Genomic DNA, 15,147 nt, shown 5'->3' with positions numbered 1-15,147 from the left:
TGGTTAAAATCCCCCAGTGAAGCTATTTCACATCCTGCAACAGAATTGAGTTGTTTTTGAAGCCTCTGCCTCCTTGGGCAGTCGTGCTAATATGCATCTTCCGGCTCAAATATCTTCATGTAACAAATATCTAATGACAAGAAGCTTCACCGTCGGGAGGTGCATAAATGACCTAAATGAAGATTAGGGGAATGAAATATCGAGATTGGGAAATGTTGGAGAGCTGTTTAAAAAATAAAAAATAAAACAACCTATTACTATGTTAGGTAAAAAGATAGGGATTCTTTTTGAGTCTGGACAGCAGTGTTTAAAATTTAATTTAAATTTAAGAAGTCAATGTTGGCAAAGAAATGAGGCTAAATGTTGATGTGAGAGAAAAAGTTTGAAGTTTTCTTTATTTATTTCAGAGATGTTGAATTGTTGACGTCAGCTTTCATTATTATAACGATGTCAGCCGTCTTGTAAAAAGAAGCTGCGTGGAACTGGATAGGTGAAAGCAATACGCTGGGAAGTTTGCTTGTGGCTCATCACCGCAGGCTGAGATGAAGTGGCGAAGAAGTCTGAGACCTGACCCTGAAACTCGACGCAGGAAGTGGATCAGTGTAAGGAAATGTCTGCTGCTGTAAAGACATGTATATACAGCATATATATTTTTAAACAGCCTTCAGAGGACACTCGAAAGAAACCGTTACTGTAAAAAAGTTCAGTTCAGAGTAATTTATTTTAAAATATTTGGGGGGTTAACTCTTTATGTATTCCGCTAGTTCTTAAAAGGAACCCTGATTCTGATTATTCTGTTTAAAAAAAGGATAATTTTACAGGTTAAAAGAAAAAAGAAAGATGATCGTAAAAAGGTGATAGTCAAATCCATTGTGTTGTTCACTATATGTCTTTACTTTTTTTACTCAAAAACAACAAATAAAATAAAAATAATTCCACAATATAATCTAAGCATTGCACACATTTTATGACGTAGATGCAGACACAGACAAGGTTGGTCTGCTGGTTTACGCAAACTCGGCTTTGCCTACAATGGTTGTTCTTCAGCAATGGACGTTTGCTTTTTTCTGTTTGTTAGCAGGTTTGCCCAAAAAGGAGTTGATGTTTGTTCAAATTAAAACTTTATTACAGCTTGCACAGCCCATAAGTTTGCAGTAACAGTTCATTAGTCTGGCATTTGTTTTCTGGAAGCTCTGTTAACATTTTTGATACAAAATGTTGGCAAAACAGAACAACAAATGCAAATAAGACCAACTAGTGTGGATAAAAATGTATGCACCATTTGGATGAGTGGTTGTGGTTCTTCTTTGGATAGCTCACAGAAAATGACTCCACCTTCAAACCAGGTCACAGGCACAACAGATGGATTTAACTGCCACTGCGAGACCTGTGTCACTGCAGGCAAATGTACAGAGCGGAGAGCTTTGGGCACAGGTATTGCTGCTGTCCATTTTCATTTTCACGTCATTCATGTAGCCCCTTTACGTCCCCACACCACATTAAATCCCAGAAGCATTTTAAGCTGATAGGGCTGTCTCTTCTGGTCATTCAAAATGCAAACATCTGCCACAAATATCACCTAAATATTAACTTCCAACTGCGAAGGTCCCTTAGGGACATGACATCTCCTGCAAGAACTTTTTTTTAATGTACTTGTGATCAACTTTGGTTTAACTTTAATGAGAAAAAACAGACCATTGGACAAGGAAAGCTGTTTCCCCTCTCTGCCATGTAAGAGGCTGGAGCTGAATAAATGTGTTTTACCGGAAGCATATTTAAAGGTAAGCTACTATTCTTGTCAGCACTAAAGCTGTAGGAGTTTTGTATTCTTTCCATGAATGTCTGTTAAGATATTTATAAAAACGGTTTTGCATTCCAGCTGTTCATGAATGTATGTAAGAGATTCAGTCGCAGTACAATAAGTTTTCATAAATTATAAGAAAAGAAAAAGATTGAGAGTTATAAATTAAGTCATCCAACAGTTGTGTGAAAGGTGACAGCTTCTAAAAGTTTTGTGTTATATTGCTAACAAAATACACTCCTCCAATATGTTAGGGATATTGTGAAAACATCAGTGAATGTTGTAAACACGGTGTTTGTTTCATTTCACAGATTTTCAGGATAGAGAGGCCTTTGTATTGGGGTGACAGACACACCTCATTTTGTGTTCTGGTTTCACTGTGTACAGTGTCCCTTACTAATTGGGCCAAAACAAAAACAAAAAAAAATCCAAAAGGAAACCATTTTCATTGTGGCATCAATTTCAACAGCCTGTCGATGTAAAAAAGCTGATTTTGCCAGTCAGTCACTCCAAGTTTCTCATTCAAACAGGCATGAGGAACGCCACCTGGCCATGGTTCGCCTTCGGGTTGGTTGTAGCAGTCAGATGTTGAAGTCTGTGTCTCAAAGTGTCATCATCAGACTTGCATCAAGACAAAGAACTACTGACAGAGTTTAGGACAGACCCTGGAGTGGAGCCACAAGAGTGACAGACCACAACCATGAGCAGAACCTGAGGACCTCTGCACTCAGGCATGGTTTAGCAAATGCCACACAGCTGCAGGCTTGTTTACCAGATGTGAGGGGGACTAGGGTTTCCAGACAAACCATTTATAACCGCCTCCACTGCTTCGACTGTAACCCTTAACATTGGGAGTTGGGTCATCTAGACCCACTTTTGACAGTGCGCTGAACCTTTTTTCTTCAATGATTTGTGAACCTCACTGGTGTCCATGGATTACATGAAATCTTTCCACCTTTATCCACCTTTGTCATGGTAGGGAGAACACGTCAATGTAAGGGTGGGTCATATAAGATAGCACAAGGGTTAAAGGCAAGAAGACAATTGCAGGTGACTCCACTGACACCAAGACATGAATGTTTGCAGTGGACATAAGACCACGTGACCCGGACAATGCAGCAATCGTCCTGTTTACTAATGGGTGTCAGGTCATGTTGCGCAGAAATGATGGTCATCAGCATCACTGGAGAAGGTGAGGTGAGCGTTGCATTGGCATTGGTGGAGGCGGTGAAACAGTCTGGGCAGGCATCACTAGTCACTGCAAAACCAATTTGTGTTTACTCCACGCTCTTACCTCAGAGCCATCATAGAACCCATCATCATCCCTTCAATTCCACCTGCACACCCCCTAATTTCTGTTCATGGATGATAATGCTCCACCATACCATGACAAAACAGTCATAGGTGGACTTTAAGAAGTCAGAGTGCCTAACATAGTAAGGCAAGCAATAACCCCTGACCTGAACCCCCGTAGAGCATGTCTGGAACCAGCTGAAGCAAAGACAGGGTGATCCACCCTCAAGTGACCTGGCAGAACTATGTAGCACTTGTGAAAGAGTGGAATGCATTGCCTCAGAACAACATCATGATACTAGTGCGGAGCATGAGACGTTACTGTCAAGCTGTCACTACAGCAAACAGTGGAAATAGAAAATTATTATAAATATTGACATGGTCATGTTTTGTTTTTTGGGGTCTAGAATTATTATAGTCTTAATTTGGGGGGTAATAAATGTGAACAAAATAATGAAAATGCTTTTCCTTCTCATTCATTATTAGTAATATGAAATGTAGCTTTTACATATTTCATTAAAATTCCAACCAAATGGGAAAAGCACTCATGTAAATAATACTATCCCAAACTTATAGTGTGTATTATAATTGTAATAACACTCATTTAAAATTATGGTGGTGCAAAAACTGTAAAATCTAAAGTAATCTAGCTTATTTCTTGTCTGTAAAGTAACAAATCAAAACCTGGTCATAAACAAAAAAGAAACAGCTAAAAGAACATATTGGTTTTGTTGATTATACCCTACAGTTTGCTCATTTTCACCTCCACTATTTCCAATTTATTTGTCTCCAGTGTAACTCACTCTCTGGTCGGAAACCTCTACTGTGCTTGAGTATTTCCACTACAGTGTAACAACTATAATTGGTCTCCTGTGGCTACAGATACCCCTTGCATGTTCTTCCATTAACATCACAGCAGAGCTGTCCGTGGTGCTGATCTGTAAATGATTTGGGTTTTGTTGGAGGATGCCTTGACATTAGTCAGCCACACCCTGTTTATTAGATGTATTTACCAAGTAATAACATTTTGTTTAATATGTTAGTTTTTTCTGTCTTTATTATTTTGTTATAAAATGTCAAATCTGATCAATATCTTATGGGACAATTATGAGAATAATATAATAATTAATAGTATACACTGCTACCTGATGTTTAATTATTAATCACTCAATACCAGTGCAATGCGACAAAAGAATTTTAAAAAAGTTGGAGTAAATCGGAGGAAATAAGGAATCCACGACCTTAATCAGTTACTTCTCTCTGTGCCAAAAAAGATTGTCTATTATTATGAATTATACTCAGGTATTTGTCACACCATCAATCATATTTTTTTCTAATTACAATAACACGTCGTCTATAATTTCCCGCCTGCAGCTGTATTAGAAGAAAAATCTCCAGCTTTGTGTCATTAGTATCTGCAGAGAGCGCCGCCGTTTAGCGCCCTGTGGTTTCTCTAAATTCACACTTTACTCTCTGTAATAAACTCCTCCTCATTAGAGGCTTGGAAAAAGATGAACCACTGAGGGGCTACGGGGTGACACAGTTTCGCCTTTGATCAGCAGTCACGGCTAAAAAGCCTCTAATTGCCTGCTCCGCGTCTCAGCGAAACAAAGGGCTGGAGATATGCAGAGTTTTTGTTCCCTCGTGATGGCAGCAAGGAAACCAGTGTTAACCAGAGCTATAAGCAGACGTTGTTGCGCGTCACACAGGATGGATATGTCACACGTGCGCTTCCAAGATCTCGAACATTTAACTTGTCATTGGAGGCTCTAAGGAATGCAGATGGTTATGTTGGGGACAGCAGGCTGCTGGATTTAGCCTATTAGATGTAAATGTTGACTGACCATCACGGACACTCGTGAGGAACTTCCTTTGAGGATCCAAAGTGTGTGAATCATTAAAACGTCAACAGGGAAGCGGGTGCGCAAAAAAGCGCAAAGTTTCTACCTTTTGGTGAGTTTATGCTGAAGCCGTTTTGATTTTCCATTGGACTTCACTTTGAAAACCCCACAACCACAGGTGGGCGGTGTTTCATCCCACCCATTCTTTAATTCAGTCCTTCTCTGTCTCATCACAGTAGAGCCACGGCGCGCGTCAGCAGCAGATTTAACCTAAACAAGTGTCTGTGTGGACGCACGTAGCAGGTCGAGTGGGAGGCAGCGAGAAAGGGAGAGGCAGGATATCAGAGATGCTTTTTGAATACTTTTAAGTAGAAGAGCACAGCTTCACCGGACCATGAACTCATCAGCAGGCGCAGGAAACTACCGCAGAGGTTCCCACAAGGGAGACCTGGTAAGGTATAATTCCTGTACTCTCAGAATATTGTTGAACTCGCTTTTTTCTTTTTTAGCTCTTTGTCAATTGTGTTTTTGGATGAATTTGTAATTTTTCTTCAATTATTTGATCTGGATGAGATGTTTTCTTGGATCTCTTCTGTGGAGGGTGAAACCCTAGTAGATCAGCTCACTGAATGTATGCTTTTGGAGCTCTGCATAGTGTTACAAGTTAGAGAGCAGGTCCAACTTGACGTTTCTGTTCACTTTGTCCAAGCTCTACTGTTATCTGACTGTCTTATAGAGCTGTGTTAAATTCAAGAAAGAAAAACAAAGAGCACAATGGGGAAAAATATCTTTCAAATTGTGTCTTCCAGGTATAGGAGCAATCATAGTTTCACCATAATTCAATTTTCAGTTCACATTTCAAAAATGATTCGCATTACAAGGCAACCATATTGATTTTTAGCCTCTGCTTAAAACATATTCTGATGAATGAGATCAGCTTCCTTTGCTGTGATTCTCTGAGGAAAACAAGTCACTGTGTCTCCAGGGACAGAACAGAGAAATCATCCAAAATCTGACCTGCTTTTCTCTTACATAGTCAGCCAAAGTGCTGAGTGTGTTCAGTTGAACTAAACATGGGAAGCTAATAGTTTTTATTTTTATTTTGTCACATTATGTGTGCACTCTTTGTGTGGGAAATTACTTATCTGTACAGAACTGTATTTCCTCATTTGCTGTGATCATCCCTTTTTGGAGCTAGCTTGCCCTCTGCTGGACATGCATTGACAACCTTAAAGCAAGTTTGTCCAGATTAACAAGTCAGTTTTTTCATTTGACCCGTGAGCAGAAGCTCCCACCTAAGCATCTTTGACACACCTCAGTGAAACAAAAAGCCTGGAAACATGAAGTCTCTATAACCAATCTGGAGGTCTTTAAGAAATCCCATTTTCATCCTATTAAATTCCACCATAATCTGTGGTCAATTTGCATGGAAAAGAATTCATTAAGGCGGGATGTGGGTATCTAAGCTGCTGCACTTTCTCCGAGGACAGAAAAGCTTTTGGACAAGATATTTCCTCCATAAATCTCATTATCTATGGTTTGGTTGGTCTAATCCTCCTTACTCCTAGTCCCAAAGACAGGCTTGCGACAATACACTCTTTTACTTTAAAGTGAGGAAAGTGGCTGCAGAAACTGTCCAGAAAATATGTTTGTGTTTCTAGTGTATATCCTCTGTAAAATAAAATCCCATACATTTCAATGGTTCAATAAACTGCCCTGCCAGAAATGATACAATCTTAATCTATCACCTTAATAATAGGGACTTTTTTGTTAATTCACCAAATCTCTATTCTATAAACTTAGTAAAATATTTCAAAATTATCTCAAACGTGTTCTGGTAGGTAGTGGAAATCCTGTGTCACAGCAGAGAGGATTAGACTTAAATCTTCTATAAGCTCAGAACAGATTCTCAGTGAGGATTGCATGTGTCTGAAATTTGTGCTGGTTAAATCATTATTTCTCTATTGAATTCTACTATCAAGATCATAAGATCAATTTATCAGAGAGTAAAATGATAACAGCAAAAGGTTTAATCGGCTAAGTCTGTTTGCAACTAAAAGCAGAGAAAGCTTTGCAGCACTGAGGTATTGATTTCTAAAAGCAATGCATCAAAACTGCATGTGCAGCTACGTGCCTGCAAATAAACACTATTAAAACCACAAGGAATTAGTGGATTACATCATTTATAATATATGGTGTTATGAAACCGTCAGTTAATCTCTGTATGTGAGGAACTCTCCGGCACAGCTGCTGTTAACCCATTAGGTTACATAAGTTCTCTCCAGGCCATCGGTGGCTGCAAGTGAGCCAAACCAAAACCTTACCAAACTTGTTCAAATCAAATCAAATCAAATCAATTAAACTTTACAAGGCACTATTCACATATATTCACCAAAAGCTATAGATTAAAACCTTTTTTTATACTTAAAAGCTTAAGATATTTTATTCAATATCTTTTAAATAACTGATCTGTATGTGGTATGTTATTATACAAAATAGTTATAACTACTTTACATAAGTATGAAGTAATTCATCATTGTCATTTGATTTATTGATACTTAAGCATACGTATTGACCTGAAACTGTTGGTAAGGCATTGATAACAGATGAAAAGTTATGAACTGGATAATTATAAATCATGTCACAAAATGGTTACGGTAGAATAGGGGTGAGATTATATAAATTCGCTTCCTTCCACTCCCTTTCAAGCAATCATTGATTTAATATCTATTTATCCCAAGTTTGATGCGTCTTCGAATGAATGTGTGAATGCTTATTGTATTGTTTTGTGCATCATTCCGTGATTACTTGAAAGAAACCATTTCAAATAAAAAATTAAAATCAAAATCAAAAAAAGCAAATACACATACAAAAAAATTTGAAAAAAACACACACAATGTCCCCCTCCCCCCACCTCCACCCACACACGACAAAATGAAACATGAAATGAAATGATTCATAAAAAAGATGCAGTGAAGAAATCTGGCTTGATGCTGAAGCGTGGAAATGTCCACACAACCGACCACCCCACTTATTTTCACAGAGGTTGCTACCATAGGACCCCCCCCCCCCCCCCCATTAAAGCAAAGAGCGAGACCAGAAAGATCCCAATGCACAGGGTGTTTGATTGAGAAGATTCAATCACTGGTGTAGAGTTTCAACACAGAACTGGGTGACAAAGGAGATATGGGTGACACAGAGCAAATGTATGAATGAAGGAAACGTTATTTGGCAAATGTAGACTTAACACAATGTCAACAATGTCACAAAATTCTTGGGATGAAAAGGCGAGCATGCAATAGGAGTACCTTGCAAAAAATACGAAGTTCCCAAATAAAAAATGTAATAGAATACAAGGGATAGGTAAGGTTAGAGTACAGCCTTAACAGAGCCTTTTACAATATTTGCTTTGTGTCCATGCGTGATAATACCTTCACTGTTAATACACCAAATCAGATGGAAACATCCTCTGTGTAATTTTTAGCAATATTTGCAAAACCAGAGAGAGGAAAATTTGACTTTTATTTTGCCTTGCAGGGTTTGCTTTTGTGTGAAACTGGCTGGATCTATTGCAGCCTGAGTTTGTCAATTTTTACAATTTGTACTTTTGAAGAGACTCAGATGCAGTAGTTTGACAGTGATTTGTGAGATTTTCATGTGAAATTTCCACTTCCAGCTTGTGTCTCATGCTCTGACATAAATAGTTCAACAGAAAATTACAAGAATCAAATGTTTTTATGTGTGTTTTGCTAAGAAAACAAGATCACAAGTTTGAAACACTTGATCATTTTGATCAGTTAAGTAAACTTCTGAGAGGCCAGCTTTTAAAGTGGGTGTCAAAAATTAACTTGTATCCCAAGCAGAATTTTAAGATTCCCTCGAGGAAAATGGTTCAAAGTTACACTGGAGCACTTTGTATGCAGCAGAAATAAATGGATAAAATGCCTTTCAAAAAGCATTCTGTATTCATCAAGTGAGCCCTCTGTATTTCTGCACCGAACCAAATTCACTTTGAATTGCCTGCTTAAAATGTTTGTATTTCTCTACTGCGGCAGAAATCATCACAAAATGACTTTCATTTTCCCGATGCATGCATAAACACACGCTTTATGTGCACGTTCAGATACCATCTACTTATTCTACCCAATATCCACAATGAATGGGATAATGCACTGGCACACAATGGCATTGTTCAACCAAATGAAATCTGGTAAAACAGCAAGGACGTGCAGGAGAAAGAGACAACTCCACATAATGGCAGTCATTTGTCTCCATTAACCGCTGTGCTTGGTTCTGAAAAGAGAGCCTCCTGTAGATGAGAAACATGTTTAAAAAAGCTGTCCAGATTTTGCAGCTTCTGACCACCTTCGCTCACCTGAAGCTTTTCATCCTCAGCTCCTGCTTGGGCCCTCCAGGGTGCAGATTCCTGTCATCTGTGACAGATGACCTGATAATACCTGGCCTGCAGTTAAACCGTTTGCAACTTGTAAAGACACAGCCTTGCCTGACAGCGTTGTCTGTTTTCATTCCTGCTTTAAAAAAAAAAGCTGAAGTCTATTCTCTATTTTTTTAACCTTTGTTTTAACAAGTGAAGCATTACTGGGGTGTTGAATAGAGGGAGAGAACAGCAGATTCTGAGCTGTGCTGCTATATACAGAATTTTTAACTGTGCATGACAAGAGTTTGTTTTGTCAAGGACTAAAGAAGTCATGCAGTGTCGGTCCTCTAATGAACAGATTAGATGTGTTCACTGGCAAGAATGAAAAGGAAAACAGAAATTTCCCGCTCAGACTGAATAGAGACAGAAACCACAGACCCTGATCTGAGCTAAGCCAACTGAAGTTCAGCAAAATATCTACTTGTTCAGAAACCTGCTGAAGCCTCATGCCCCCTTTGGGATGGGTCAGGCTTTGCTTTGTTAGCTTTGCTTAGCAGCTGCTCCACATTTTTGACCAATGAGTATCACCGTCAAGATCCTGAATCAATCTGATTTGGATTCACGATTAAATTCGTCAATGATAAATGGCTTTCACATTGTTACTGAAATAAAATGAAAAAAGTGGAACTTTCATTGACAAAATCCTAATATTTTACATTAAAAATTAAGTGAAAGCAGTTTTTGCCTGGAAAAATAAATAATGTACTTTACAAGAAAACCAATTTGGTGAATGAAAATTGACTTTTTATTTTTGGAAAACATTGATTCAGTTTTGATTTTGGGATCTTTTCTATTCCAGCCCTAGTCATTGTCAATGGGACAAGGACAACTTGCTCAAGGCAGTCGCTACAGCAACCACCAGTCGCTGTGAATGTGACTTGTGATTGAGTCTTAAGTCCCAACTGAAATAGACAAGTAATAATGTGGACTTAACCCTGGGAGAAACCTCTGGCCCTAACAGAAAGCATCAGCTTTGGTTTAACATAGTGAGACGTTGGATTAATGCTGTTCAGTCAGACGTTAACACAAGAGTGGGAAAACTTTTTTACTCGTGGGCCACAAACTGTTCTAAAATTTGACAGAAGGGACAGACCAAATGCATAGAATGTATTTCAGTAATCCACCTCATAACAGAAATAAATAACACGAAATATGGGGAAAACGTGCTTTGCTTTTGATTGAAAATCAATATAACAGTACATTTCGATTGCAGTTTATGGAGCTTTTGTTTTAAAACTGTGACTTTTGTTCACACTTTAGTGCCAATTGTGCTATTGGGTTGATGTCCCTCAGGGAAAAACACAACCTTGGAGAATTGCTGCATCTATGTAGTGTAGGAACAATCAGAAAAATGACTGTCTGACCGAGAAAACACACATGAACGTCGGAAAAACAAGTCTTCCAACATCAGATGAATGCAAAGTAATCTTTGTGGAGACACCAGAATTACTGGGCAAACTAAACATTTAAGTCCCATTGGATTACTTTTTCCCAGCGATCTTTTAATTATGATTACGCCGTTATTAGCCAAAAATAAAAAAATCTGTAATTTTTAAGACAGTTTCTGCAGAGAGCCAATTGCTCATGAGAAAAATGTGTCTTTTAGTTGTGGACAGGACTGTTGATGCAGAGTAAGCCGCCCTCCTTCCTCTCATCCATTTGTTTATACTCTCTCCCACTAGCTTTCAGCCCCTCATAACCCCAACCTAACATTAAAAGTGCAACAAAAAAAAGGAAAAAAACTGAGCTATCCAGGTGAACAGCTCTGAGCCAGAGGCCAGCTTAGATGTGGATAATAAAGATATCTTGACATCTAGTTGTCTACAAGTGGATGCATCAGAATGGAGCAGAATAGGGAGCTTGTGGCTTGCCATTGTAGCTTCTACATCACACTTACAAGTGTTCTCAATTTACATGTTTATATCTGCCACCGATTCACCATGGTTTGAATAAAATACTGAGAAATTCAATTCTAAGCTTAATTTTCTTCTCCATCCTCAGAAAAATGCCACAAGATTATGTTAGAAACACCAAGAACATGATTTTCATCGGAGTGGCTCTTTAACAGTTCTTATTAATGCCATTTATTGCAGTTTGGATGGGCAGATTAAACATCTTAATAGGCCACATATGGCCTCCGGATTGTAACTTCCCCACCTCTGTGTTAAAGGACCTGAAATTCCCAAAACTTACAGAAACAGCTATAATGATGCAACACAGCCAATCCTTGTGATTCATTTATTTTTACATTTCAGAACCCACCGAGTTCAATATAAGCTTTTACCTTTTTTTTCTGGCAATTAAGGAGCTTTATTGTCCTTTAATTCTTCACTTGAATGAGCTCACTGGAAAAACATCCTTCTCAAAAACAAGCTAGAAAAAAAAGAACAAAAGATATTTTCCCTTTGTAATAAAAAAAAAAAAAAACTCCCAATGGAGTATAATTTGTTTTATTTAGGATTACTTAAAATAAATGGTGATGTCCTGCCCCTTTTAGACAAAATTTAATCTTGGATTTAGCAATAAACACTCATTTTTGGGTATATTGTTTTTTTTTTATAGAATGACACATTTTAAAATTCATTTGCCTTAATATTAGGAGTCAAATGAAACTTCCTTTATCTAAATCAAGTGAGTTTAATAATAAGTATTTAAAGTAAACAAAACTTGTTATATTAAACATTGCTTTAAATAAAATGCTTTAAAGACCAAACAGAAATTCAACATTTATTGTCTCAAAACAAGTTGCACATCTCATTGAAATTTCACTGATAGACTAGTTTTGCCTCATATCAAGTATGATATTTAAACCATAAACACCAAGACAAGAATATTTGATGAGATTTTATGCCTTTGCAGGGCTTTGTCTATAACCCAATTACCCAAAATGCAAAAACTGAATCTTAAGAAAATCAAAAGACCTTTCGTAGCCGACGTTTCCTCTGTTACCCCCTTCCAGCATGCCTCCAGAGTACCAGAGTAGCAAGTAAAAAGTGTTGTACCTGATGTTGATACAGACGTTTAAAATTGGTCACCAAAATATAAAGTTTATCCGTCAAGGATTGCAAAGCGGAGGTTTCGAATTATTCTTTCTCTAGTTTCTTTGCCCTGCCCTTTTAATTTTTGGCCAATGACTGAAGAAATCTTTAGTGATTTTGAAACGTAATTTTGACGTAATTTTGTTTACAAGCTTTGGTTTCAATCAGAATTGTCCGGTTGAAGGCAGTCGGAAAACAGACCAAACACAAGGTTCAGGACTTGATCCAGGCCAAATAAAATGGACTTGGTCTGGCTTTTCCAGTCTGAACACACCCGTAGTTTAAAAAAACCTCTTAGTGACCAGAAGTTTTTTCTTTCCTAAGCAAATAGTTCTTACCCCATTGGCAGATTTTTGTTTTGCTTACTTGAAGAAAATCTGCCAAATGGGGTAATAATTTTTGACTTATTCCAAGGGGATTTTTTTTCAGTACAATCTCTTGAGAACTAATAGATTAACACAAAGTTGCCTCTTGTAACCATTGTGCTATCCTAGGCACTTTAACATTGGGAGTTGGGTCATATAGACCCACTAGATTTGAAATCTTTCCACCTTTATCCACCTTTGTCATGGTTGGGATAACACGTCAATGTAAGGGTGGGGTCATCTAAGATAGCACAAAGGTTAACCAGTCAGTACCAACTCGACATTAACCAGTTTTCTGTATTGATCCTTTTACGATTTACTCATTTTTTTCCAGAACCAAAACCCAAACAGAGACTAATGGTTTCATTTTCTGCACATTTTCAAATAATAAATCTTCCTCTCTTTTAGGCTTTAGAGGCCTTTTAGGAGTTTTTTTCTTTAGGCAGCAATGGGTGACTAACAGAAGCAAAGTAACCGCACTCTTCACACTCACATCCTCATTTTGATCTTTTGAAATTGAGCTTCAAACTAATAATTCTCAGGCCATTTCTTTCCCATAAGTTATGGATTTTCTCTGTGACTGTGCTTTGATCCAAGCGTCTAAAATGCTTTGACGGCAGCTCACATTCTGCCAATTCAGCAGGATTTGAAAAACGAAGGAAATTGAATGTAAGTGATGCTGTGTAGTAAAAATAACCAGGGGAAAAAATTGTGCAGTCCATTCTTAATCTTCTGTCAGTAAGATAAAACACCACATAACCTCCGTGTTCTAGAGCAATAACCATGCTGACCTTCAACACTAATTGCAATTACAGCAATCTTCCTGTTAGCCGGCTCCATTCATAATCATGGAAATGTCTGCCCCGGCTGTAAACATGACAAAAATGTAGGCGGAAGATAAGAGAGCATGGTGAGATGACCAGGGTCGAATGCTTTGGCGTAAAATGAGCTTGTTCTAGTGTTAATGAATCGACTTTTTCAGTGTTTTGTTTGGGCTCAGAGCACCTTTTTATTAGTTCCCGCGCTGTAATTAGTCACTACAATGAAAGCTTACCTTCTTTGCTGTTCATGCAAATACGAACTTTAGCTCATCTTTATCTTGTCCGTGCACAATGGCCTTTTTAACTCTGCAAAGAATCCTGCAGCTTCCATCCAGTTGTCTCAGCTGCTGCGTTTTATTTCATTGTCCTATGATGTGTGATCTCCCCTCCAACATTTTATCTGCTGCAACCACCATTACACGGTCGTTACAAGTGTTGAAATCAAACTTGTAAAAAATTAAATGACGTCTGATCACTATGGAGAAATTTCTCCAGCCTCTTCTTCTGACTTGGCCTTTGAATCACGGTGGAGGAAGAACTTAGGTGACTTTTTGTGGATTTAGTAATGGGGTTCTATGAATCAAATGGGGATGCACAGCATTTTATTATCCATGCAATAAGAAAAGTAACCAATGCAGGTTTCCATGGTAATAAAGCTTTTAAATACAAGACTAATCAACTTTAAATACCCACTCTGATCAGCTTTTGATTTCTTTCCAAAGTGTTATTACATCATTTTAATCCAAAACAAAAAAAAATCTGTTGTTTAGGACATGGTGTCTGCAGAGCGGCAGTAGTTCATTGGAAATTCACCTCTGAGTTGTGGTGCAGAGAAACCCCGCTCCCCCTTCCCATCCCCCATGAGCTGAATTTACACGCTCTCGCACTAGCTTACAGCCCCTTAAACCCCCAACTAACATTACTGGTGAAACAAAAATGGCGAGCAGCATTGGAGCTATCCAGCTGTACAGTTCTGTGCCAGATACCAGCTTGATTTAGGAAAACAATAATGTACATTGGTTTACACTGAAAAAAATGTCCTTTTCTTAACAAGTTAACTATATAAATACTACAAAATAGTTTTCCCTTGTTATAAGTGAAAAAATACCTCCCAATAGAACTAGTAGTATTTGTCTTGGGAAGATTTCTCAAAATAAGTTTTGATGTCGTGCTCTTTTTAAACAAAATGTAATCTTGAAATCAGCCACAAATACTCCTACTTGGGTATACTGCTCTGTTAATTGTCTTAAGATTTTTGTTGACTTTAGAGTAAAAAAAACACCCTATCTTAAATGCTACAACAGTCCAACTATCCTTGTTCCTAAAGCAATTAGAAGAACACTAGAATAACACATTTGTATGCAAATAATGTGTAAATTATAAATAAAAAAAAACACTTTCTTTAGAGATATAAGATGACTCAACAAGTTTTTCAAGTTTTACTGTCTTAAAACAAGTTGTTGCATTTTGCTAAAGAACATCAAGTGTAAAAATATATTTAACTTCACCGAAAGACTTGGTGATATTTAGTGCTTTTGCCGTGTAGTCAT

General features: G+C 37.8%; 1 protein-coding gene across 1 annotated transcript in view; it reads left to right on the top strand.

Moving 5' to 3' along the window:
• Positions 1-5,203: 5,203 nt before the first annotated feature.
• Positions 5,204-15,147, top strand: part of LOC101162554 (dipeptidyl aminopeptidase-like protein 6) — an 87,816-nt gene continuing 77,872 nt past the window's right edge. The window contains exon 1 of the mRNA XM_020711112.2: positions 5,204-5,386. Within this exon, the coding sequence (XP_020566771.1) occupies positions 5,330-5,386 (57 nt within the window). The 5' untranslated portion in view covers positions 5,204-5,329. The remainder of the gene's footprint in view (positions 5,387-15,147) is intronic.

The sequence above is a fragment of the Oryzias latipes genome, chromosome 17, assembly GCF_002234675.1.
Source record: "Oryzias latipes chromosome 17, ASM223467v1".
NCBI classification, from domain to species: domain Eukaryota; kingdom Metazoa; phylum Chordata; class Actinopteri; order Beloniformes; family Adrianichthyidae; genus Oryzias; species Oryzias latipes.
The sequence above is the reverse complement of the archived record's forward strand: the minus strand, read 5'-3'. Positions and strand labels throughout refer to the sequence as shown.